At 46.2% G+C, this 24,984-nt stretch overlaps 4 protein-coding genes across 4 annotated transcripts; 1 reads left to right on the forward strand and 3 right to left on the reverse strand.

The window, feature by feature from the left end:
• Positions 1–1,991: 1,991 nt before the first annotated feature.
• tbc1d20 (TBC1 domain family, member 20) lies at positions 1,992–8,897 on the reverse strand. The gene is made up of 8 exons (XM_047024852.1): positions 8,439–8,897; positions 7,280–7,465; positions 6,161–6,241; positions 5,582–5,768; positions 5,241–5,342; positions 4,525–4,666; positions 4,047–4,222; positions 1,992–3,568 (listed from the first exon to the last, which is right to left on the reverse strand). Exons 1-8 carry the CDS (start codon positions 8,494–8,496, stop codon positions 3,301–3,303), a joined length of 1,200 nt encoding a protein of 399 aa, XP_046880808.1. The 5' UTR covers positions 8,497–8,897; the 3' UTR covers positions 1,992–3,300.
• A 123-nt stretch (positions 8,898–9,020) lies between these two features.
• On the reverse strand, positions 9,021–15,397 carry rbck1 (RanBP-type and C3HC4-type zinc finger containing 1). Its single transcript, XM_047026365.1, has 13 exons — positions 15,225–15,397; positions 14,600–14,659; positions 14,269–14,413; positions 13,924–14,020; positions 13,374–13,572; positions 12,850–12,971; positions 12,469–12,642; positions 12,078–12,238; positions 11,692–11,803; positions 11,161–11,340; positions 10,963–11,061; positions 10,588–10,731; positions 9,021–10,347 (listed from the first exon to the last, which is right to left on the reverse strand). The coding sequence occupies exons 2-13, from the start codon at positions 14,631–14,633 to the stop codon at positions 10,267–10,269; spliced, it is 1,548 nt and encodes a 515-aa protein (XP_046882321.1). The 5' UTR covers positions 14,634–14,659; positions 15,225–15,397; the 3' UTR covers positions 9,021–10,266.
• A 1,703-nt stretch (positions 15,398–17,100) lies between these two features.
• Positions 17,101–21,036, forward strand: maf1a (MAF1 homolog, negative regulator of RNA polymerase III a). The gene is made up of 7 exons (XM_047025487.1): positions 17,101–17,867; positions 18,087–18,215; positions 18,370–18,538; positions 18,649–18,770; positions 19,344–19,463; positions 19,572–19,655; positions 19,957–21,036. The coding sequence occupies exons 1-7, from the start codon at positions 17,785–17,787 to the stop codon at positions 19,976–19,978; spliced, it is 729 nt and encodes a 242-aa protein (XP_046881443.1). The 5' UTR covers positions 17,101–17,784; the 3' UTR covers positions 19,979–21,036.
• On the reverse strand, positions 20,302–24,738 carry trib3 (tribbles pseudokinase 3). Its single transcript, XM_047025486.1, has 4 exons — positions 24,093–24,738; positions 23,044–23,340; positions 22,499–22,791; positions 20,302–22,249 (listed from the first exon to the last, which is right to left on the reverse strand). The coding sequence occupies exons 2-4, from the start codon at positions 23,338–23,340 to the stop codon at positions 21,763–21,765; spliced, it is 1,077 nt and encodes a 358-aa protein (XP_046881442.1). The 5' UTR covers positions 24,093–24,738; the 3' UTR covers positions 20,302–21,762.
• Between the last annotated feature and the right edge of the window lie 246 nt (positions 24,739–24,984).

Genomic DNA, 24,984 nt, shown 5'->3' on the forward strand with positions numbered 1-24,984 from the left:
TTTGGTGTGTGGACAAGAATGCAGATGTCAGGCAAACTGACTTGGGAGGCGAGTTCGTGACGCTCAGGGACTGGTGTGAGCACAATGAGCTAGTCAGCTCATGGGAGTAAAAGTGTCAACTTGGGAGATAAGGTGATGCTGGGAACATAACTCTTCTCTGCTTCAGGACGAGTCAGACCGGACAGTTCTTACTATGGATAATATGCCCCCTTCCCCTGGAGACCCTGCCCCCCCCCCCCTTCTCACTGGATGCTCCCCTTCTCCTTGGAGCCCATCTGCCCCTTTACATCATCTGACCTAGGAGTGGTCTTACCCTCTCCCCTTCCCCTTGAAGACCCCACCCCGTATATCATCAGGACCTCGAGATGACCTGCTCTCAACTCTGGAGAACTCAAACCCCCCCCCCCCTTGGATTGCATCAGACCTGTGGGTCTTGTCCACCCCCCTCCCTGAACAACACCAGACCTGTGGGTCTTCTCTGCCCCCTCCCTCTCCTAACATCACCAGGTCCGTGGACTGCCCACCTTGCGCCAGCATGAACGCCCTGGACATTTAATTGGTTAACAATAGCCACCCCAAGGTCTCCTGACCAATGGCCACTCACCAGACCTCCCTCTCTGGGGAGTACAAGATCTGTCTCCCAAGGGCGGGGAGACAGAACTTGGGAGGGGCAGAACTTTCTCTGATATTCTGTCACGACCACTTTCTCAACGAAGGCCTTCGTTCGTTCTAATCTTATACTCTGTTTTGGTGGGATGACTGCTGTTGCATCATCGACTGATTCATTGTACTAGACTACGGACATCTTGGTGTATTGTTTTCATTGTGTATCTTGTGATTGCATCATTACTAATTAAACTACAAATAACTTGGTCCGATGCTTAACCGTGTATCATTCTTCCTCTCAACACCCAGTTTACACTATCCTTTACATCATCTGACCTAGGAGTGGTCTTACCCTCTCCCCTTCCCCTTGAAGACCCCACCCCGTATATCATCAGGACCTCGAGATGACCTGCTCTCAACTCTGGAGAACTCAAACCCCCCCCCCCCCTTGGATTGCATCAGACCTGTGGGTCTTGTCCACCCCCCTCCCTGAACAACACCAGACCTGTGGGTCTTCTCTGCCCCCTCCCTCTCCTAACATCACCAGGTCCGTGGACTGCCCACCTTGCGCCAGCATGAACGCCCTGGACATTTAATTGGTTAACAATAGCCACCCCAAGGTCTCCTGACCAATGGCCACTCACCAGACCTCCCTCTCTGGGGAGTACAAGATCTGTCTCCCAAGGGCGGGGAGACAGAACTTGGGAGGGGCAGAACTTTCTCTGATATTCTGTCACGACCACTTTCTCAACGAAGGCCTTCGTTCGTTCTAATCTTATACTCTGTTTTGGTGGGATGACTGCTGTTGCATCATCGACTGATTCATTGTACTAGACTACGGACATCTTGGTGTATTGTTTTCATTGTGTATCTTGTGATTGCATCATTACTAATTAAACTACAAATAACTTGGTCCGATGCTTAACCATGTATCATTCTTCCTCTCAACACCCAGTTTACACTATCCTTAACACTACAAAGGGAGTTCAACAAAGTCAATCAGTAAATAAAAAATACATTACATGTTTATAAAAAAATTATCACTGTCTGATCTATAGTAGGTAGGTAGAGGACAGAATCAGACAAAGAAACAAGTCTTTGCGGCTCCAGGGAATTCCGGGAAGCAAAATACAACGTCTTCTCAGGGGCTTCTCATGACTGTTAGTATTGCATCATCGGCCGTGGGGGTTTTACCAACATATGTCACTTTCTACCACCTAACAGGCAAGGTTAAGGAGACCCTTGGGATGCTACCGCGAGGAGACCAGAAAGCCAAACAATGTTTAGCAAGCCCAAGGAATCGGGAGCAATGGCCTTAACAATACCAGTCAGATTTGTCCCTGACCTTATACCTAGAATTCAAACACCACAAAGAACACAGGGAATCCATCCTAAGTCGTTTATTATAATTGTACATCTTGTCATTTTCTAAACATTTTTTTACAGAAATTAACATGAAAGGCAGATTTAGTGCAATGATAATAAAACCCATGGGATAAACCCATTTCAGTGCAAAAACAAAACACAATCTACAGCAAATAATACTGAATAACTTGTTATATTTATTGACTTGAAACTATGCAGGCACCAGAGTATCCTTCTTTCAGCCTCAACAACGTCCATGTTTGTAGTTCTGTGGCAGGACCATCAAATCACTACTGTGTCTGCAGGTCAGACAACAGGAAGTGGACTAGAAGACCAGGCCATCCAGTGATTACAGCTGTGGACATAGGACGTAGACAAGAGTGAAGTTTCCTTACATTGTTATAGAGCTTCATACTCGAACGACAGTCTACAAGTGTGCTTCAGAGAGAATTCATGTGGGACTTCCCACAAACAAGCCCCCCCCCCCCCCCCCCCCAAGACCCAGGGGAAAAACCTTAATGGTAGGCTGTAGAGCAAACATAAGGGTGATATCTGAACCTCTGAAGCACACACTTCAATCCCTAAGGAAACAGGAAGAGGACGCCTGTCTTCAGTCACGTGACACAAACCCCTTCGTTGTTTCCATCTTATAGTGTAGTGGTTGTAGATATCAAGAAATAACTTCTTAAAAGGATATATGGATAATCATGATGAAATTAAGTGCTAGAAATAAGGAAGTGTGATTCATTTAATGGTGTGTATTTGGTCTCAGTACAGTGATCGCAGAGTGATGAGAGAGACGGAGCGAGAGAGGTAGAAACTGAGGAGAGAGAGAGAGACAGAGAGAGAGAGAGAGAGAGAGAGAGAGAGAGAGAGAGAGAGAGAGAGAGAGAGAGAGAGAGAGAGAGAGAGAGAGAGAGAGAGAGAGAGAATGACTGCTTCTGAGATCCTGGGGGAAACAGAAAACAACTGTCCATTCCTAACCTTCCCATGCTCAAGCAGTTAGACGTATGCCTGCAAGCACTCATGATCACACACATACATACACAGACAGCGAACACACACACACACACACATGTTTCATACGCTCACTAACTCTCTTTAAATTGGCAGTTCAAAGTCCATTCCCTGCCAAGCTAGTCAACAGAATGAGCTCTTAACCCAGGCATTGGGTGCTCGCAACCGTTCTGCTTTCAGAGTCCTGGAAACCCCACCAGCCTCCCTCCACCTTCCATCTTTAAAGACAACACAAAGTGAGAGCTCTACAGCGCCTGCTGGAGTCAGGTTAGGGAGGGTGGTGAGGGGGAAGGAGGCGGGGAGAGGGGGAGGTCAGGGGAAGAGATGCAGGTCCAACTTGGGGGCCCACTCCAGGGCAGTGTTGACCACAGCGATGGCCGCAGCCCCTAGGGCCACGGTCAGTCCCATGACGGCCAATCGGATATAGCGCCTGGTGGCAGAGGGCTGGACCACCGTCATAGGCCCCGCCCCCGAGCTCTCCAGTGCGGCCTGCTTCTCGCGCCGTCGGCGCCGTAGCACAGAGTCTGGCCGCTGCTGCTCCGACGCCAGGGCGAAGTCTTTGAAGGTGGAAGCAGCCGTCCTGGAGAGTGAGACAGGTAGGTTAGGGAGCAATGGAGGGGGGGGGGGGGGGGGGGGGGGGGGGGTGGTTGAATGAAGGGATGGGCAGGTTAGGAACAATGGAGGGGGGGCAATGTATGGAGGGAGGGAAAGAAAGGAGGACAGAGTAAAGTCCTAGGCTGTGTTTCCCGAAAGCGTCGTAAGCCTAAGTTGATCGTAGAATCCATCGTAGGACAAATCTTAGTTTTACAGGCCGTTCCCATAGACATCGTAGCTAAAGTGTCTCTTGAAAATTCGTAGCTCTTGAAAGCGCATAGATTAGCCTACGAGCATGTTTGGGAAACGCACATAAGAAATATCGATGGTTTCGGGTTTTTTTGCTCGATCGTTGCTACGATCCATCGTGATGGGGAAACGCAGCCCCGGAGTGTGAGAGGGTGAGGAGGAGGAGTGAGAGGGTGAGGAGGAGGAGTGAGAGGGTGAGGAGGAGGAAGCCTAACTGTTGGCTGGCAGCCTCTCTGGCGAGCTCTGAGGGGGGGAACTGAACGAAGAGGTCTCCAGCCCGGCTGATGAGCGTCTCGTACGGGAGGTCCTGAGGGATCTGAGAGAGCAGGTGGTGGACAGATGCCATGTCACACTCACTGTCCAGCACTTCCTCCTCGCGGTGCAGCACAATCTGGAACACACACACGCACACTTATTAAGACACATAGACGTGCTTGAAGACACACACACGCGCATGGAGCATACACATTTACATTTAGTCATTTAGCAGACGCTCTTATCCAGAGCGACTTACAGTAAGTACAGGGACATTCCCCCGAGGCAAGTAGGGTGAAGTACCTTGCCCAAGGACACAACGTCATTTGGCACGGCCGGGAAGCTAACTCGCGACCTTCAGATTACTAGCCCGATTCCCTAACCGCTCAGCCACCTAACTCCCTACACACACCAACATTGGTAGCAGCCCAGACTCACCACAGCCGCAAAGTAGATGGGCATGAGGGGGTGGCAGGCCAGGAAGAAGTCGTACAACCGCACCACGTGTCTGAAGTCTGACAGGACGTGGCCGAACCAGGTGATCAGCCAGCTCAGGGCGAAGATGGTTCCCACCTCTGCCCTGGGACACACAACATACCGGATACAGTCAAGACAGATCTATGGGAAGGGTTACACAGGGTCAAAGGTCTGGGGTAACATTCAAAGACTTATGGGAAAGTTTGATCCTGCGGTTTAATGGAAGTCAAACTGATTCTAATGCTACGTTCCCACCGAAGACATTTTTCATTACATGTACAGTCAATGGAAACATGCGCAAATTCGCGATTCACGTCTATTACATCTTTCACTTGAGTTGAAAATTGGTTATAAGAAATCCGTCTTTTTTGGAGGGGTAAAATCTCAGGGTTAGGGTCAGAGATTCGCGCGAATAAACACAAATGAACGCAAAGCTAAAATTAGCTTTATTCCCTTCGCTTTTGGTGTGAACACAAAAAGGTCTGAGGTAACAATCTTAGAATTTTGGTAACAGTTAGATTCTGAGGTCTAATGAAAGTCAGACAGATTCTACATTCTGTGTCTAACATTCTAATCTAAGATCTATGCCACAGATTTTTGAATGTTACCACAGACCTAAGAATCTGACTGGATAGACCTTGGAATTTGGGGGAAACTAAGGCGAGCTGGCTACTTACTGTTGCATGTAATCGTGCACCTCCGGGTTAACCCGCTCGATGATGGGCATCAGGTAGTTCAGAATATGTTTCGTGTTATCCATCGTAGGGTCCATGAAGTCCCTGCCGATCAGCACCGACATGGAGCACCGTTAGTGTCAGCAGAAGGTAGCCCATTTATATGGGATGTCAACAGCATGCAGAATGTGCTGCTAATATGCTCAAAGTGTAGAGGCTAACTTGTACTGTCAACACTGTGGCATGTAGAACAGAGTAAATTGTGTGCATGCGATGCACTAGGAAGTAGTGTCCAAGGAAGTGTGTAAGGTGTTGTGAAGTAGGGTGTAGTGAGTAAGGGGTACCTGAGGTGATGAGTCGAGAGCTTCTCAACCAGCGCGGTTGCTATGCGCTCTCCCAAGACCAATAGGAAGGTGACAACAATGTCATGGTAACCCTGGTAGTAATGCAGCTGTGGGTTTCTCTTCAGAACTCTCAGGATGATGTCAATCAGCTCCTCCTGCAGACCCTCGCGCTGTTCATCAGGCATGCCTGCACACAGGGTCAAAGGTCAACCCTGACCCTAACCCTACTACTGCACGCCAGGGGGTTTGAGGCAACCATGTGAAGGCAGTGTGGCTTCTCTAAGGTAGGGTAAATACTGCTGAACAATCCTACAACTCCAGTACCCGACAACATGCTCTAAGTTATATTATTAAGTTAAGTTATATTGGCTCAGTTTACTTTCCTTTAAGTTTATTTTAGGGTTAGTACATTTAGACCAAAAACAAAGTCAAATTCCTTGTGTGTGTTCACATACTTGGCCAATAAAGTTCTGATATTAACTTTGAACTTGACTCCGCCAAGTGGCACAACTCTGTTTAACTACCTGGATTTAGGATTGGGTTGGGGTTAGGGTCAGAGTTCAGGGTTAGGATACTCACCCGGAGGGAACCTTCGTAGCGAGCGCTGGACATCCAGAAGGACCTGGTTGTAATCCTTGTTATTCTCCCGCTCAACCAACTCTGAAATCCAAAAGATGCTACCGTCTTAGTATCATGTCCGTGTCTGTTTGTTTATATAGATGTGAGATATTCTCTTGTTTATATCTCTCATCTCTGGCCTGTATGCAATCTCTGGCCTGTGAGTAAGATCTGGCCTGTGTGTAATCTCTGAAACTGAGTCAAATTCCTTGTATGTGTATTCCTTGTGTCTGTATGCAATCTCTGGCCTGTATGTAATCTGTGGCCTGTATGCAATCTCTGGCCTGTGTGTAATCTCTGGCCTGTGTGTAATCTCTGGCCTGTGTTTAATCTCGGGCCTGTATTTATCATCTACAGCCCATATTTGTCATCCATGGCCTGTATTTGTCATCCATGGCCTGTATTTGTCATCTATGGCCTGTATGTAATCTATGGCCTGTGTGTAATCTGTGGCCTGTGTGTAATCTCTGGCCTGTGTGTAATCTCTGGCCTGTGTTTAATCTCGGGCCTGTATTTGTCATCTACAGCCCATATTTGTCATCCATGGCCTGTATTTGTCATCCATGGCCTGTATTTGTCATCCATGGCCTGTATTTGTCATCCGTGGCCTGTATTTGTCATCCGTGGCCTGTATGTAATCCGTGGCCTGTATGTAATCCGTGGCCTGTATGTAATCTGTGGCCTGTATGTAATCTGTGGCCTGTATGTAATCTGTGGCCTTATGGCCTGTATGTAATCTGTGGCCTGTATGTAATCTGTGGCCTGTATGTAATCTGTGGCCTGTATGTAATCTATGGCCTGTATGTAATCTATGGCCTGTATGTAATCTGTGGCCTGTATGTAATCTGTGGCCTGTATGTAATCTGTGGCCTGTATGTAATCTGTGGCCTGTATGTAATCTATGGCCTGTATGTAATCTGTGGCCTGTATGTAATCTGTGGCCTGTATGTAATCTATGGCCTGTATGTAATCTGTGGCCTGTATGTAATCTGTGGCCTGTATGTAATCTGTGGCCTGTATGTAATCTGTGGCCTGTATGTAATCTGTGGCCTGTGTTTCTGAGGTATCTGGGCTCCTCACCTGGTTTCTCTGGCAGGTTGTGGGTGGGCACGTTAAGAAGTCGTGGCCAGACCAGACAGCGGATGTTGTCGGAGAGCAGACCTCCTTCGCTGATGGCCATCCTCCTCAGGGCTGCCACATCCACGGGAGTCACGTTCAGAGCCTGCGAGATGTCCGCCTCCTTCCTCTTCCTCCGGGACTCTCCGTCTGCCGTAAGACACGAGCTGCCGGTGAAGACGCCATCCAACTAACCGTTCAACGGCTCCCTTCCTGACGGTAGCTAACCAGTACAGCCACAAGTGGCACTTACTTACCAGGTCTACACCATGTCCTAGCCAGTGTTGTGGCTAATAAACTGCACGTCTGCCAAACATGACCCTCCATCCTCCCAAATCGTGTTAAGTCTTTCGTATCAACAAGCAGCACACATAGACCTAACACTGTATACTCTGATTAGGTTAGCCAATCTTAAAATTTAGGGAGTGTGATGAAATACTCAACCTTTCCCCTTGATTGTGTAGCAATCTCTCCCCATTTGCTTTATACTTTTTTTTAAGTAGCAGCAGATTGTCCGAGACACAATTATTCTTTTTCTATCAGAATATTGCAGTTCCGTTGGTCCTGATTTGATCGAGTTTGTCTCCTGTCTTGACCAGCTACACTTCTCAACCCAGTAACGTTACTCACTAATCTCATCTTCACCCAAACTGTGTCCTACAGTCAATCTCAGATAATGTATCAGGGAATTTAAATTAAACTATGCAGTAGAGTCCACGTCACCAGACAGACATCATTTAGCCGTCAGTAAACAATTTGTCTAGCAGATTGACATTTTTAGTATGTCCTACTGTTGTTTATCGTTATAGCAAGCTGGCTTTCGAACAGTCAGTGTACTAGTTTGTCAAGGCATCTTGAAATTCCGCCTCACCCGCCTCACCTCTTGAGTTAACGGCGACATTGACATATCTCACGCAGATTAGCTACTGTACCAAGCTAGTGTATTAGCTCTACCACGACAACTAACTGTCGGGAGCTGCTGTTATTCGTCCATTTAGATTTACATAGATAGCCAGCTGCTAGCCAGCTGCCAGCAAGCAACATTACAGTAGCTAGCTGTACTACAGTGGTCTAGCTACTATAGCCTAGGTGGTATTTTATAGCTTGATATGGCTTGACTTACCGTGTCTTCCAATTCCATTTAAAGGTGAAGATGCACCAACACTTCTAGATCTCTTCATTTTCCCTCTGCTATTAGCTAGTGCAACCTCGTTACCATTTTAATGTCGTTAGATCGACGGCTAACGTTAGCCAAATTCAGTCTGTCTGCTAATAGCAACTCCTACCCACCAACTAACGTTAGCTGGTTGCTAGCGAGGCCACGGTGGGTTGAACGCAAGCAAGCTGGGAAGCAATGTCATTCAGAAATTGACCGTATGTTATATTGCTTGCCATCACACCATCCGCCATATTATAATTATCAGTTTCGAAGTATAGTGCTATCATCTGGCGGCTACATATTCGCAATGCTGTGACCTGCTAGCTAGATGACTAGCCTAGCTTGTTTACTAGTCACGTCTCCTTTACGAGGATCAAGGTTTGATTCCTGAGCTGAGATGGTGCTACTGATGACGACCAACAAGAAGGCTGACAACGGGTCAAAGTTAGGATGACGTGTGGCTCAGCATACTGTAATAAACCCTTGCACGTAGCTGGTACTGTACTGGGTGTGGTAAAGTAATAAGTTATTGTGTAAATTCACAATTCTGTTTATTGTTCTTCTTCGGGTAGCTGTAAATATTTCCATTGGCACTGTCCAAAAATAGGAGAGCACTTTACAGTTTTAAAGATGTAAAGTCAAAATTATGACATTTCTATTCATTCTTTGGTAGTTGTAAACAATTGCATTTGTAATTAGCTCTGCACGAAATATATTTTTTACACCATTTTGATGTGTGTCAGTAATGTAATTATAAAACAGACTAAACCTATATTTATCAACAAAACACACTTGATTAGGCTTAGACGGTAGATTTCAAGCCACATTTTCAACACTGCATAGGTTAATCAACACACCTATTCAGCATAAAGAATCAAGTTCAAATTGACATACATGGAATGAATACAAACAACCTAAACAAGACATTCTCATTCACAACCATATTTTGTAAAATTGTACAAGTTTTATAACAAAATGGATCCCAATATCACAGCACATCCTGGAAAAGCAAACACCTGGAGAATGAAGAAAGGCTTAATAAACCCCCAAAGAAACAAGACAAAAAATGTTTTAGGTAAAGTTATAAAGTGCTTTCTATGAGGAACCAAGAAGAGTGAGGGTCAGATCTAACTGCCTCTTCCAGAGTGGGAGCCTGGAGCCTGACGAGGGGGACTCATGACTCCTTCACCTGGAGGAAGAGGTCCACAGTTCTAGCCTGTACGGTCCTTTTGTTTGACAATTTCTTGTGGTAAATTGGGGTTTGTGGAAAGCCTTTTAAAAAAGGAAATTATATTTTCCACCACAGCCCCAACGATGCACAAACACATTTGATCCTGTACACAGCTATAACACCTGTTTCAGCACTGCAGCTGTATGTTAGTCTGCTGCAGGGGCGATGCCGGGATTTCATGCCCCATGAAAAACAAAAAAACGTTTATAATTTCTATTCGTTTTGTTTTTCTATTCGTTTTTTTTTTTTTTTTTCGATTATTTTTGGGGGCTCCTGTCAGTCAGGGCCCCCTTAGAATCTTCATAACTTTTTCCCCCTATACGGCGCCCCTGGTCTACTGTACTTCACACATTATAACAACACAAATCGCCTTGTTTGTGGATACATAGAGCCATGATTGTGGTGGTAATTTGTACTTTCTTTAGAGGCTTTTCACAAACCATATATATTTTTTTTTTAATATTTGCCTTATAGAGAGAAACAAATAGGATAGCAGTGTCACTGTAGTACAGTGCTGTAGTCGAGGGCAACCATGGAGCACGCATGAAGAGGAGTCTGGTCTCAGTGGCAGTTCTGGCAGTTGGGATGACAGCGAGCCACATTGAAGTTACAGCCACAACCCCCTGAGGTGTCTCCTCTTCCCTGCAAGTCAACAAACACAGGTTACCTCGGCAACTCACATAGACAGACTCAGAAAACCCTTTGACCACAGTTGTTTTGATTGCTTTTGCCCAAATGAAGGTATGTGGCTTTAACTAACCAATGATGTTAGATCAGAGATTATTCCAAAGAAAGAAGCAGGCACAGCCAATCAAAATGCACTGCTCGGTAACCATCAGTTAAGGTCAGGTTTGGTCTAAAAAGGTCAGGGGTCCCTCTTACCTCGGGTCCCCAGCGAGCCTGTTTGGTGACCCAACAGATCTCAGTCTTACACATCAGGCAGCAGATCCAATCACAGCCATCCTTTTTCTGAACTATGACCTTACACTTGGGACAGTGCATGGCCTCTCCACTCTGCAACAAGCCCTGGAAGCCAAACAGTACCACGCAACAACAATGAAACCGCACTTTAACACTACAATATAAAAAAATTGCCAAACACAACTATATACACTACATGGCCAAAGGTTAGTTTCCACTTTCCATAAGGAGTTGGCAGCCCATTTGCAATATATCATATAATAAGATCCATATAATAGAGATATATATATATTTATATTTAATTTTATACAAGGTTAGGGGTCAACGGTCACGTACCTCCAGCATCTGGGTTGTCTGCCTGGCTGCATCATCATTCTCGGCTCTGATGCGGAGGTCATCCTGGTACTCCTTACAGTTCATATCTTTGTGGATTGCCTTCAGAGGGGAATACGGGCAGTCATCATTAGTTTTCAAAGACTATGGCATTTGTGGCCGTCGGTGCGTCAAAGGCGACACCAACACTCGCACACTCACCTTGCAGAGGAGGCAGTTGGTCTCGCTGCAGAGTTCACAGTTGAACTCGTTGACTTCATCCTCAAAGATACACCAGCCAGCACAGTCATGGGTCTTGCAGTGGAAGCTGTTCTCACTCCGAGTCTCAGCGATGCTCAGACGCAACTCCAGGAACTTCTGGTGCTCCTCTGGGGTGAGAAGCTGTACAGCCAAGGAGGAACAAATCAGGGTCATGTTTATAGGATCAAGTTAAAGGGTTAAGTCTGGGGCATGTTAGGATCGGGTGTATAAGGTCACATCAGGGTCATGTTTATAGGGTCAGGTTAAAGGGTTAAGTCTGGGGCATGTTAGGGTCGGGTGAGGTCACATCAAGGTCATGTTTATAGGGTCAGGTTAAAGGGTTAAGTCTGGGGCATGTTAGGGTCGGGTGAGGTCACATCAAGGTCATGTTTATAGGGTCAGGTTAAAGGGTTAAGTCTGGGGCATGTTAGGGTCGGGTGAGGTCACATCAAGGTCATGTTTATAGGGTCAGATCAGGGTCAGCTGACTCACAGATTTGATCTCTCTGTCCTGAAGCTTGCTTTCACAGCTGTAGTTCTCATCACCATAGGGACATGACACTTCGGCATCCATGCTGGTCACTATGGTCCCCTTCAGACACTCCCTGTTAGGGTCAGTCAATCAATCTGATGTTCAGCGAGCCTGAAGTCATCATCCCAGTGATTCGGTTTACATTATGATCATATATTTATTTTGCCATTTAACTACTATCCTTCACTAGCTACAGATTACATAGGAGATAGTATTAGTCAACCCTTCTGATTAGGACAAGTTTAGCACAAATCTATACTACAAAGTTTAGGCCAGTAATATGTACTTTAACATATACAGTATGATACAGGAAGACTTTGTATAGAGTGGTTTGGAGGATAACACACTTGCAGAAGGAGTGCAGACATTCTCTGAGAGTGGCGCCCTCTCCTGGAGGGACGGAGTTGAAGCAGATGGGGCAGAGCACCTTGTGTGTGTTGGGGACCAAACTCTGGGAGTCAGTTTCCAGAAGGCTCTGGAAGTTCTTCTGACGCTCCTCTTGCAAGACCTACAAGGGAGAAAAACCCACACAAACACAGATACACAAAATGTAAAGAAATAATAAATAAATATACCGTATCATCTACGGGGTTTCCCGCCCAAAAAATTGTTAGTTAAGGTGGTAGGGTGAGGTTTCCCAGCGGACCGGTGTGCAGGCGTGTGTTGCTTAAGCGGCCGCCTTAACTGCAAAGTGCTGCGGGAAACCCTGATCTAACTGACACACGTCCACACACTGACCTGGTGGTACTGTAGGTTGCCCATCTCTTCCTGCTGTATTCGGTGTATCTCCTCCAGGTCTGGCTGGTGGATGTCAGGTACCTGGTACCCTGCAGGCCTCTCATGTCCACACATCTCACAGCCTGGCCGGGTGGGCTTGTTTACATAGGTACACTCTGGACACGACCAACCCACCTGCACGCACACACACACGGAGACGCAACATTAACACACACACACACACAGAGAAACGACATGCATAAATACACACAGAGAAACAACATATACACACACACAGAAACAACACACACACACACAAGTGTAATGCATTCTAACAGTGATCAATTCCAACGCTCATGTTCTTATAACTGGGTCCAGGGAGAGCGAGGGGTGCTGTGCTACCTGTAGTTTGGGTGGAGGAGGTGGAGGACGTGTCACCGCGGGTTTAGGAGGCGGGGTCGGCTTCTCGATGGCACTCTGAGCCAGCGCTTGAGGCTCCGCCGAGTACACAGACTCATATATACCTAACAGCAACCAATCAAGGGCAAGGATTCTGGTCAACTGCCAATGGTTTTGAGGATATTTCAACAGAGAAGTAGCTTGGATGTTGGATGATAGATACAGAAAATGTGCTTTAGAAATCTTCAGTATGAGCTGTTTGAAACCCAGCTAACTACTGCCTGGCTGAATCGGCCTGGCCTTGCCACCACATAATCCACAGTAACCCTTTTACATTTAGTCATTTTTTTACATGTAGTCATTTTAGCCCTTTTGCAAAAAATCTTCAGAATCAAGACCAGGTTTGCCAGGATTTAGTCATGCCTGAGTATTAAGGCACATGGTTTTAACAAGAACAAAAACTAGGTTGTTGTTGTTCAGTTACTTCTAATCTGGCCACCAACTGACGTTGCCAAGCCGTATCTTACCGTCAAGGAGTCTGTGCTCCTGGTCCTGCAGGTGGTGCTGCCGGGTGAGTTTGGCAGCATGGCAGGACAGGATGTACAGGAAGGCCTGGTCGCCGTTCTTACAGATGCCGTGACTGTATAGCGTGTCATTGTCTCTGGTCAGACGCTTTCCAATTACCCAGCGTTGCAGGTAGGGGTGGAACCCATAGTCACTGTTGATCTGCAGGGATAGAAAACACACAGTCACATCTAACCTGGATGTGAAGCTACTGTTGCCACTACTTTGTAGAAGATAGGAAGTTATGGTCACTACTGATATGTAGGGAATTTGAATGTATATGTTCATGTTTATAATGTATGCTTATAGTGATGTTTGAGGGTACTTGTGGACCAGAGGAATACAGGAATATCCCAAAACAACATTGGATAATCAATGCAGCACACAGTGTGTTAGAGAGCGATGAGGGGAAAGACAGGTGGATAGAGACTGGTCTACGCAGGGACAGGAACGCTGTCAGGGTGTCAGTTGCAATACTGGTCTGGGTCTGGGCAGAATGGAGGGAACAGGTACCTTCTCTTTCAGCTCAGAGATGGTCATGTCAACAGACACCAGCACCGTCACAGGGATGTAATTTTCTGACTGGGAGTCTCCCACCCCAACCTTCAGCCTGGACAGAGAACAGTCTGGGTTTAATAGGGACAGGGACAGCTAACACACTGGCTCACACTCTTCTGTCCTTCTCTCACTCCCTTCCTTTCTCCCTCCCCCCTTTCTCTAATATCGCATTCTCTCTCCCTTTCTCTCACAGACAAAAAACACATTGCGTAAAGCACTGCTATGTGTTTGTTTTAGGCCATGCCTATGGTTAGGTTTAGGGGTAAAGGTTGGGGAGGTTAAAGGTTAATGTAGACCTACTTTATGTCATCCTGTGGGTAGGCCAGATTGGAGACCTTGACGCTCACAGGAATCCCCAGGTCAGACAGGCGCTCTGAACATCTGAGGGCCTCTTCTTTGTCTCCACTGCTCAGAGCCTCACCAAGCAGCTGGGCAAGTTCCTCCGCTGCAATACACACACACACACACGCACACACAGGTTAACAAAACATGGGAAGGGCTGGACTCCATGCTTTACAGCCCAAACTTCGACACAAGACTATCAGTCTTATGCATTTAATGACATTTCCCCCCCATTACCATGTCAACAAATACAACTGTTTTTACACAGAGTTCTGTGAATTTTGCCTACCCTCTTTTAGGGATTCCTCAGCCACTGACATCATTTTACCTCATCGAAACAGAAACAAACCTGGAATGTAAGGAGTAGTGTGAATATGGCCTCTATTGTTTCTATTTACTTGGATGAAAAGATGTATACTAAAAGAACACATACAGTCATGTTTTAACTTGTCAGAATGCATATATACTCACATACACAAAGAAACATGATATGATGATATGCTTTCTGTGCTATATACCGAAACATTTGCCAATGGTCAAAGTTGCATGCATTCAGGTCCTTTAAAAGACTTTTAGGTCTATTAGGCTGTGTTGTGTTTTTTTCCAGCACAGCAATGGTTTCATGAACTAGACTCTGATCCTTGTTCCTCTTACATTCTATTACAAACAGCTAATATCATAACTCAGACTGAAGTCAGAGGAACTCTAACAGCATCACTTTGACACCGCTAATGGACGTTATATGCTTTGCTTTTTCGAACTATACATTCGAAACTGTAATCAACTACTGACCGACGCCGAAGCAATAAATAGGGCGTGCGGTTAAAACCGAAAGACAGAAGTAGGGAGAGGAAAAGTTACGGCGGTGTACAGTGCAAAACATTTACATTCACATACTGTCACAACAAACTTACCTCTTTAAACTCTCCTTCAGAACGTGTACGATGCTTTAAAGGTCAAAGGACTGGATACCTTCTCTCTTGTAAGCAATGTCATCCAAAGCAGGAAAATGGAAAGTGAAACTGGGCACGTCGTGACGAAACTATATTCGGACACAAGATCCTTATATCCGGAGTCGGGATGAAACACAACGATTAATCAATTGCCGAGTCAGAGATGTGATCCCCCGCCCCTTCCCCAAAGCACTGTCCTCACAGGTGTTTTTTCATCCAAAGATATATGTTTTTATTTCGTGATCATAGCTACGTCGTGAAAAGCAAACTATTATTTTCTAGGCAGTAGGCTATGCATACAACCTGTTTCTGTAGGTTCAGAGAGGTTAAATTGACGGGTAAAAGATGAAGTACTGACTACACTTTTCACTCAAGTTAAAGTTAAGAAGTGTGGGCTGGGCTATGATTTAGTAAAAAGTTGACATTACTACTACCAGTTTTAGTGTCACGCTGGTAAATGGACGTCACTTCATTAATACAAAAATACACTGAGCCGTGCTAAATGTGCTAAATCCGTTCGAAAAAAATATTTCTACCTATCAAAACTTTTCTTCAGAAGGTTTTTTTGGAATTTGTTTTGTTGAAACTTTTTTGTAGAAACTCGATGAAAAAAGAGAGAAGAGATGGGAATAGAGAAGCTTAAAACAGAGTAGGCTATAGGCCTATAGATTAAAAGCAGAGCAGAGTAGTAGAGTATAGCAGTCTTCATCAATAATGCAAAACATTTTTGTTAAACTTTTGTAGATTTTTCCCAAACACACAACACGACACAAAAACGTTTCTAGTAAAAAATAAAAAAAATAAACCTTTCAAAACTTTCATACTATATTTTTCTTTTTACACTCAGATTCAAAAAGTGAAGGATTTCGTGTTGATATCGCAACCCAACGGAGGGGAGATACATGTCTCACATTATACTTTCTTTGTTATATAATTCAAAAGAAGAATATCAGTTATCTAGCTAAATAACAGATGTTATATTAACCCAAAATCCTGAAAATTAATAATTTAAAACGCATAGTAACGAACGCTAACCAACATTCTTGCTCCATGACATCGCATTCTGAGGAAATATACCCCAGCCAGGGGCGCCGCCAGGAATTTTGGGCCCCCATGAAAAAAGGGGGCCCTAGAATAGTCATAACCTTACCCCGAAATGCACCCCCTGCTAACTCTGACTAGGAAAGTGTTAAATGCCTGAAATGTGATTTCTGTTTTAATTTAATTTAATTCAATATGGCTTTTCAATATACCGCTTTGTTCACCTGTGGTACTAGCGTTGTGACAACTCCAAATAAGAAAACATGTGTCCAGATTAGTGTGAAGGGATGACATAGCCACCCCAAACAATAGTTTGAAGTTGAACTCCTTTATTAAGCAGTTACAGTGGGGTCATATATTCTGACGGCTGCTACTGTACTTACAATATATGGTGACCTCTGTGGTACTGACTCTGTGAAGACTATAAATAAGAAAACGTGTCCAGATTAGTGTGAAGGGATGACATAAATACCCCAAACTATTTTGAAGGTTAACTCCTTTATAAAGCAACTACAGTGGGGTCACATATTCTGACAACTAACCCAATGTGCTGGTCCATTAAATAGTTATTTATTTTCTTTACAGTAGAATATGATTATTTAAAGTTTTAAATGTAGGTCTAGTGTAAGGTTTTAGGTAGGTTATTACAAATGTAACTCGTGCATGTTCAGATATGTTACCATGCCTGAGGTGGTTGAGGGGCTGCTTCATAAGTCTACGGCGTTATGTCACCACCCTGTGGTTAAATGTGGGAGTTCCTTAGCGGAACTGGGCTCGAGAGGAACAGGAAACAGCTTAATTCCCTGACAGTTCCTCCTGCAAAGACCAAAACAACAAACCAGGGTTGCAGCTGCGCTGCTTATAAACACACATTTGGGTGAATAGCGACAGTAAAGGCTTTGAGAAGCCTTGGATTTCTCTTCTCGTTCTGACACTAAAGCTGGGATGAAGAATATTGAATCTAATTTCAGTCTTTTTAATGGCAGGTATTGGAAATTTCACAGTAAGAAGGATGACATTTTTATCAAACATATAAGTGCCTTAAGCCCTCGACAAAGATCTTTACCGCATCCGTAAATTGTATTTTTCGTACAATCAATGCTTTTGGAGGTTAAAATAGTCATTGTGTTGAATTGAGCGATAGCTGCAACAGTTATCCAGATAGCAAGATTCAAATAACCGTGTAGTGCGCGAGTTTACCAGTACGACCCGTTGTGTCCCGTGTGTGCAAGGGAAGCACAGCAGTTATCACATTTGCGTCATTTACCAACGGGACGGCTACCGAGCTGAAGACGAAATAACATTACGAACTTTTGAAGGAAATAGCCAGTGGAGCTAAGCTACTCCCAAAGTGACAACCCACAAGCTGTCAATCTGTATCCACCTAGTGTTGATAATTTGTCCACTAGTGTCAGCATAGGTGATATAGGGTTCTGTCTTTCTGTACACATTTGTGCGCTGATTACACTTGCGCGGCAAGATGAAACTCCTGGAAAACTCCAGTTTTGAGGCCATGAACACCCGACTCACCATTGAAACTGGAGACTGCCAGATAATAGGACGGTAAGAGGACACCAGCTCTAGCCTTGGGCAACTACTCAGTCTTGCATAAACTCATGGCTCACCAGGCGTGCATATTCTTGGATGTAAACTGAGTTATGGTAACCCATTATCTCACCTGTTCCCCTCTCCCTTTTCTGTTCCCCTCTTATATATATATATATCTCTCTCTCCTCCCCTCTCTCTTTTCTATGTTCTCTCTCTCTCCTTTTCTGTACACAGGATTGAGAGCTACTCCTGTAAAATGGCGGGGGAGGACAAGCAGATGTTTAAGCAGTTCTGTCAGGAGGGGCTCCCTCATGTCCTGGAAGCTCTCTCTCCACCACAGTCCTCCGGCATCAGCCCCAACAAGTAAGACAGAACACGCACACACACTTCTGAGACAGAACTGTCTCAGAACTCAGACAGTGAACTTCTGTCACTGTCTGACTCTCTCTCTCTCCCACACACACGCAACCTGTGTGTGTCGCCCGTACGAGCTGCTGTGCTTGTGCCCGTGCTGCAGGCTGAGCCACAGCCAGAGTGGGGATGAGGGGGAGGGGCCTCTGTCTGACAAGTGCAGCAGGAAGACTTTATTCTACCTGATCGCCACCCTCAACGAGTCCTTCAGACCAGACTACGACTTCAGCCGCACCAAGAGCCACGACTTCAGCAGGGAGCCCAGCCTCAACTGGGTAAGAGCGCGGGTGTGCGCGCAATGAGCATGTAACCAACACAGACTACTGGACGAGTATATCATCTATAAGGATGATAATCCAGTAGTGTGTGTGTGTGTGTTGTGCAGGTGTTCAACGCCGTGAACAGCAGTCTGTCTGCTGCTGCAGGGGAGGAGTACAGCCGCCTGCAGGCCCAGCTGTGGGAGGCCATCGACACGGAGATCTGTCTGTCTGAGTGTGACATCTACAGGTTAGCTCTGTCTGTCTGCCTGTCTGTCTGAGTGTGACATCTACAGGTTAGCTCTGCCTGTCTGCCTGCCTGTCTGTGTCTGCCTGTCTGTCTGTCTGAGTGTGACATCTACAGGTTAGCTCTGTCTGCCTGCCTGTCTGTCTGAGTGTGACATCTACAGGTTAGCTCTGTCTGCCAGCCTGCCTGTCTGTCTGTCTTTGTCTGCCTGCCTGCCTGCCTGCCTGCCTGCCTGCCTGCCTGTCTGTCTGTCTGTCTGTCTGTCTGTCGGTCTGTCTGAGTGTGACATCTACAGGTTAGCTCTGCCTGTCTGCCTGCCTGTCTGTCTGAGTGTGACATCTACAGGTTAGCTCTGTCTGTCTGCCCGTCTGTCTGCCTGTCTGTCTGCCTGTCTGTCTGTCTGTCTGTCTGTCTGTCTGTCTGTCTGTCTGAGTGTGACATCTACAGATTAGCTCTGTCTGCCAGCCTGCCTGGCTGTCTGAACTGAGCAGTTGGGGATGTGTGAGTAAAGTGCTCCTGTGCTGGAGTGTAAGTGTGAGAGACCAGAGTGTTAGTAATAGGGTGTCTGTGTTGCAGCTACAACCCGGACCTGGACTCTGACCCGTACGGAGAGGAGGGAAACCTCTGGTCCTTCAACTACTTCTTCTACAACAAGAGGCTGAAGAGGATCGTCTTCTTTACCTGCCGCTCTGTCAGGTCAGACACACACATACACACACACACTCGCACTCACACACACACATATACACACGCACACACAGCTTGGTGAACTCACGCTTCTGTGTGTGTGTGTGCGTGTGTCAGTGTGTTCATGGCCCCGCGAGGCTCTGGGATGGGGAATGAGGAGCTGGATCTGGAGCTGGAGGAGGAAGACATGGATGAGGAGAGGTGAGGACATCACACACACACACACAGGCACACACACACAGGCACACACACACACAGGCACACACACACACAGGCACACACACACAGGCACACACACACACAGGCACACACACAGGCACACACACAGGCACACACACACACAGGCACACACACAGGCACACTCACACACAGGCACACACACACACAGGCACACACACACACACAGGCACACACACACACACACACAGGCACACACACACACACACACACACACTCACACACTCCCTCTCCATGTTTTACTAGTCCTGTGTTGTCCCTGCAGGTATGGGGCTCTGTGTGCTTAGTGACGCCTCCCATTCCCAGACAACAGCCCTGACCCCTGACCCCTCTTCAGAAGGCACCCCGCCCTCCGCAGCCACACCATCCTCTTCATCCAGACAGCAGACCAGGGGAATTCAGACCTTGGTCCCTATGGGAAGTTTGGTGTTAGAGTAGGAGACGGTGCTGCCTGTACCTCCTGACCAGTGTGAATCAGCAGACTGCCTTCCTTCAGTAGTGGACTGGCTGCCCCTTCCCCTTGCTTCCCTTACCAACGCCCCCCCTGCACGTTGATTGGCATGTAGGCCCTAAAGTCCCCATTGGTTGTCTGTAGGCAGGATGTGATGTCATTGATTCAAAACAATATGATTTCTTACACCTGTTCCAATGATAACCATTTCCTGTTTGAGTTTTTTTTTTTTTTTTTTTGCTGTTCATATCTTTTATTTTACCATTCCACCCCAGTTTGGATTCCACTCTGTCTACCTAGTTACTGTGATCGTCAGAAGCTAAATGCTTTGTGATGCCTTATGTTAAGCTTGGTTGTTTGTGAGGTCTGATGACATTTTCATGTATCGTTTTCTCCACCGTCAACCATTCCAGTTTTCCTGGCTGACCTGTAGAGGTCATATTATACCCAAGTTGGATGATGTCATAGGAATGCTCTAGACCATGGGACAAAAAAAGACAAAATGGCAGCCATCTTGATGTAGTTAGTATGTTTGGGAGTGGTCCCAACTGAGAAAGTGGCCTGTTTTGTTGTGGTCTGATGTGAGACAAAGAGAGAGTCTGCTTTCAGTTTAATCTTAACCAGGATCCAATGAAGTGAGAACAATAATCTTACAGATTTATAGATTCACCTCTGGTTAAGGGAGTTGTGTTCCCACTGCAGCGTGTTAAGCACTAGTTAAGGATAGGGCTGTGTTCCATCAGGACTATTTTAGAGACTTTTTGTCCATCTGAGAAACATAGTGCTGCAGATTGTATCATCTATGGCAGCTTACATCAGACTAGCTCTGGAAAGTCTGAGAATGTTTAGGTTGTACTCCTCTGCAGTGTGTATCTGTAGTCCACATGACCTGTGTGTTTTACGTGTAATAAAGGTCTTGTACAATAAAGGTGTCTGTGTTTCTTGACCATGTACCGTGCAGTCAGGCCTGTGTGTCTGAAAAGCAGTTGAACCATAAACCCCCCCCAAAGTTTTTTTTGTTTAAGTTTTATTATTTTATGGTACGAAACAAACAAAATATATACTTCCACTGATCACTGGCAGTGCGAGTATGTGCATTAGTGTGTAGTGTGGTACGTTGCAGTGTAGATTGGTGTTTTTTTAACGCAGACACGGTTTCCTGTTAGTCTGAAATCTTCAGCAACAATCAGGTCACCACGTCATCTAACCGAGGCTAAAGGATCAACAGTGAGAACCTACAATCATGACACTGTGATCTCCTGTGATCTGCAGGGTTTTTGTGGTGGGAAGTCTTTGGTGACGATAAGCTTTGTACTTGTCGAATCAGCAAAGGGAAGGGGAAAACAAGGCACTCTATTGGTTGAGTCCAGAAAGAGAAGTAGAATGTAAACAACACTGCAACAAAGGCACAGAATTTGCATCAAGTATTCCAGGATTCTGTTTCAGTCAGTTTGAGGTATAGGTCCAATCATTAGTTCAACAAGCAATGACACAGCAATGACACAGCCCAATGGCTGGTTAGTTATCTTACCCCGAGAGGGATTTCTGCTTTGTGTGTTATCATTGGGATGACTGTGTGTCTGTTATAGGTTGTGCGTGTGTGTGTGTGTGGGGGGGGGGTTATGGGGAGGGTGTGTAAGTAGGAACAACTTGGTCAGAGCACGACCTGGACCGTGCGTGTGTGTTGAGAGGTGAGTGTGTTTGTGCGGTGAGAGGTGTGAGTGTCTGGTGGTGTGTGTGTGTGTTGGTCAGCCAGGGGTGCAGCAGCAGTTCTGAGGCCTTCAGCCTCTCCGAGGGCGATTTACGGAGCATGCAGCCAATCAGGGACCTGGCCTGAGCCGACAACCAATCGGGAAGCGTGAAGGCTCCTCGTTGTATCTTGGTGAAGAGCGCGGCGGGTTTTGTGTCTTGAAAGGGGTAGCGTCCGACCACCATGGTGTACACACACACACCCAGGCTCCACACGTCCGAAGCTCGCCCAGAGTACAGCCCACCAATCAGGATCTCCGGTCCCACGTAGGCGGGGCAACCGTGCTTGTCCGTCAGAGAGTCGTCGTTGCCATGGAAAAGGCTGGAGTCTTCCAGGTTGACCAGCAGCAGCTTAGTCCTAGATGAGGGAGGTGGAAATGTCAGGCATTGCATCATAGCTACAATCGCCATTAAAGTAACCACCAGTACTACTACCATCATTATCATCACATCACACCATTGTTATCACACGCAGTCATCCTAACCATCAACAACACACACTCAACATTACTATCACCACCAACTAACACACACACATACACACACTTGCCTCCGTCGTCAACATTACCACACACCTGTACAGTTCACACCGGTTCATCCTACTAACCTCTGGGGGTCGGCGAAGACAAACTTGCGCAGCTTGAGGTCTCTGAGCACCAGGCCGTTGGCATGGCAATGAGCCACGGCTGCCACCATCTGGCCAAACAGGCGTACTGCCTCGGCCTCCTGCAGGCGCTTACACGTACGGACGTAGGAGTGCATGTCGCCGTACGTCCTCTGGAAGAACAGGTAGGCCCGATCGTGGCCAACCAGGACCTCCGAGATGCGGCTGACGTTGTCGTGAGGCGGCAGGCAGGCGTACGGGGTCACGACCTCCCGGTACCGGCGCAACGGAAACACCTAATGACAACCACACACGTTAGTTTACCCGGCGGTTACCTGGCAATAATGCCAGCTACGGGGAATATTGTGGTGGTAACAGCTTAAATGTAGTAACCTGGCAACTAAACCGGTTATAAACGGTTGCTTGTTGATATGAAGCAATTCACAAGAGAGGCAGTCAGAGAAAAAAACAGGCAGACAGAGAGATAGAGAGCCAGGTGAAGAGACAGACAGGTGAAGAGACAGACAGGTATTCAGACAGCTATGTACCTTGCAGGTGTACTGCTGTTCTGTCACTCTGTGGATGGCTCGGAAAGTCTCCGCCCCCTCGCAGGGCTCCAGCAGGATGTATGGGCCAATGCTGGACACACATTGGCTGTCAGCACACGGAGGGGCGGGGCTGTGGCTGCGAGGTCTGAGGCAGGGAGCCAAGCCAGGGAAGGGGGGAGGAGCCAGGCGGGGGCGCTTGTGCTTCTGTACTTCTTGCTCGGGGTCATCAAGCCCCGCCCTCTTTAGACACAGGGGCGGAGCCGAGGTGGCAGGGCTGGAGGTCAAGTTCACACTCATCTGCAGGATTCCAACAATGATGGGATTTTCAGACATACGTTGGAATACACATGCGCTCCGTGAAACCACTTTCCTTCCCACAAATAACACTCTCACACTCTCAAGACTTGTAGTAATGGGATTTGGTCATACTTTGGCCTACACAGCTAAACTAAGTTTCCTATTTGTGCTAGTCATTAATGACAGCTTAATAAAACACTACTGTTAAAAGTTGAGTCAACAACGTCAAATAATGGTGTGGTCGGTTGACGTAATGGATAAAATGAGCTGTCTTGATAAATGCATGGTACTTTCGAAATGCGCCTACGTATCCTCGTGAGTCATTTATAACTGATATGAAAATAGAAACTCCACTGACTGCAAGCTATGACGCAACGTTGCCTCACGGTAAAGATTGCGACACCTCTCTATGTGCTCAACTGGTAGGCTACTACCTGATACACTTTTATAAAGAATGCATCAAAACCCTGGGGGTTGTCGCACTAAAAATGTAGATATTTATCGTTTCAGATGGATGAGGTAATAACATAAACATTTGAGTAACAACCCAACACAATGCAACTCTAGGCTACTACAACCAATAGGGGGTGTCGTTTTGCAACATAATATCTCCACAGGACACAACAAAGACAATAACTAAATTTCTAGCATAAAACGCACAATGAACATTGCACGTTCGATCCATCAGTGTGTTACAAGAACGACACGTAACCCACATGATGAAATGTATTGAACAAAACCAGTCAGCTTACCTTGGCTGTTGAGTAGGCTACTATGATCCACACTGGAAGAGAATGGAAGTTGGATGTTGCAATATTGTGCCACTTTCGGTTACGATGTACACTTCTAGTTTCTCCTCTTGTGAATAACCGGCTCGTCTATTTGGCCGTGCAAAAAAGCGAGTTACCTTTTGAGTCTCGATAAATCAGACTATTTGTAACTAAAGTAACACAATAACGGTAGCGACAACAGCCGGTGCTCTCCTGTTGATCGCCTTTGTTTCTTCTTCCCGCTGTGATGAGCCGGTCTCTTGTCGAAGTTCTTAACTGCAACGTGGAAGCTACGAAATCTTGGTAGTAGTCAATGGGTCTTGCTTAATAATGGTGAAAGAGTTATCCTGATCAATTGTAGCTTGAAGTATCCTCCAAGTAAACAAAAAGATTATCTGACGCTCATTTAATCACTTGAAAAAAATAATCATATACTAATTGAAAATGTAGGACTGTATGCTAAATCAACATTGCAGTGTATACTAATTTTTCTGAACGGACCCTAAACAGGTATCTACTGTCTAAACTACTGATTTACAGCCACCCGTCAGGCAACTTTAAATGGTCTACCTGGCCCCAGTCCTGTCCCCGTGCCTCCAGTACTGTGAAGTATCGAAAACCCGGGGTGATGCGCGCACTCGGTTTGATTGCAACACCGTAGCTCCACCCCCTAGTCTGACGACATCGGCGGATGAACCTCGCAATAGCCTGTCACTCGGGCAGTGGAACAAAAGAGATATAGTGCAAGTGTGGCGAGTAGTTTGCAAATAGACTGTTTGATCACACATAGTCATTCGCTGACAAAATCCGAAAGGAATTCTGTAAGGAAATGCAAGTCTGCAGGCCACTGAAAATGTTAATCAAAGAGTTATCA

Source organism: Hypomesus transpacificus, chromosome 9 (assembly GCF_021917145.1).
Source record: "Hypomesus transpacificus isolate Combined female chromosome 9, fHypTra1, whole genome shotgun sequence".
NCBI classification, from domain to species: Eukaryota; Metazoa; Chordata; class Actinopteri; order Osmeriformes; family Osmeridae; genus Hypomesus; species Hypomesus transpacificus.

Coding starts and splice junctions, on each gene's coding strand:
- rbck1 (XM_047026365.1), bottom strand. CDS start 14,633: ATGATGTCAGTGGCTGAGGAATCCCTAAAAGAGG. Junction 12,972..13,373: donor GGAGCACAGACTCCTTGACG/GTAAGATACGGC, acceptor GGTTGCTGTTAG/GTATATATGAGTCTGTGTAC. Junction 11,062..11,160: donor CCAACTGCCTCCTCTGCAAG/GTGAGTGTGCGA, acceptor TCCCCTCTGAAG/GCAATCCACAAAGATATGAA.
- maf1a (XM_047025487.1), top strand. CDS start 17,785: ATGAAACTCCTGGAAAACTCCAGTTTTGAGGCCATGAACACCCGACTC. Junction 17,868..18,086: donor GACTGCCAGATAATAGGACG/GTAAGAGGACAC, acceptor TTCTGTACACAG/GATTGAGAGCTACTCCTGTA. Junction 18,539..18,648: donor GGGAGCCCAGCCTCAACTGG/GTAAGAGCGCGG, acceptor TGTGTTGTGCAG/GTGTTCAACGCCGTGAACAG.
- tbc1d20 (XM_047024852.1), bottom strand. CDS start 8,496: ATGAAGAGATCTAGAAGTGTTGGTGCATCTTCACCTTTAAATGGAATT. Junction 6,242..7,279: donor CAACCTGCCAGAGAAACCAG/GTGAGGAGCCCA, acceptor TTTGGATTTCAG/AGTTGGTTGAGCGGGAGAAT. Junction 4,667..5,240: donor GTGCACGATTACATGCAACA/GTAAGTAGCCAG, acceptor TGTGTGTCCCAG/GGCAGAGGTGGGAACCATCT.
- trib3 (XM_047025486.1), bottom strand. CDS start 23,340: ATGAGTGTGAACTTGACCTCCAGCCCTGCCACCTCGGCTCCGCCCCTG. Junction 22,792..23,043: donor AACAGCAGTACACCTGCAAG/GTACATAGCTGT, acceptor GGTTGTCATTAG/GTGTTTCCGTTGCGCCGGTA. Junction 22,250..22,498: donor GTCTTCGCCGACCCCCAGAG/GTTAGTAGGATG, acceptor TCCCTCATCTAG/GACTAAGCTGCTGCTGGTCA.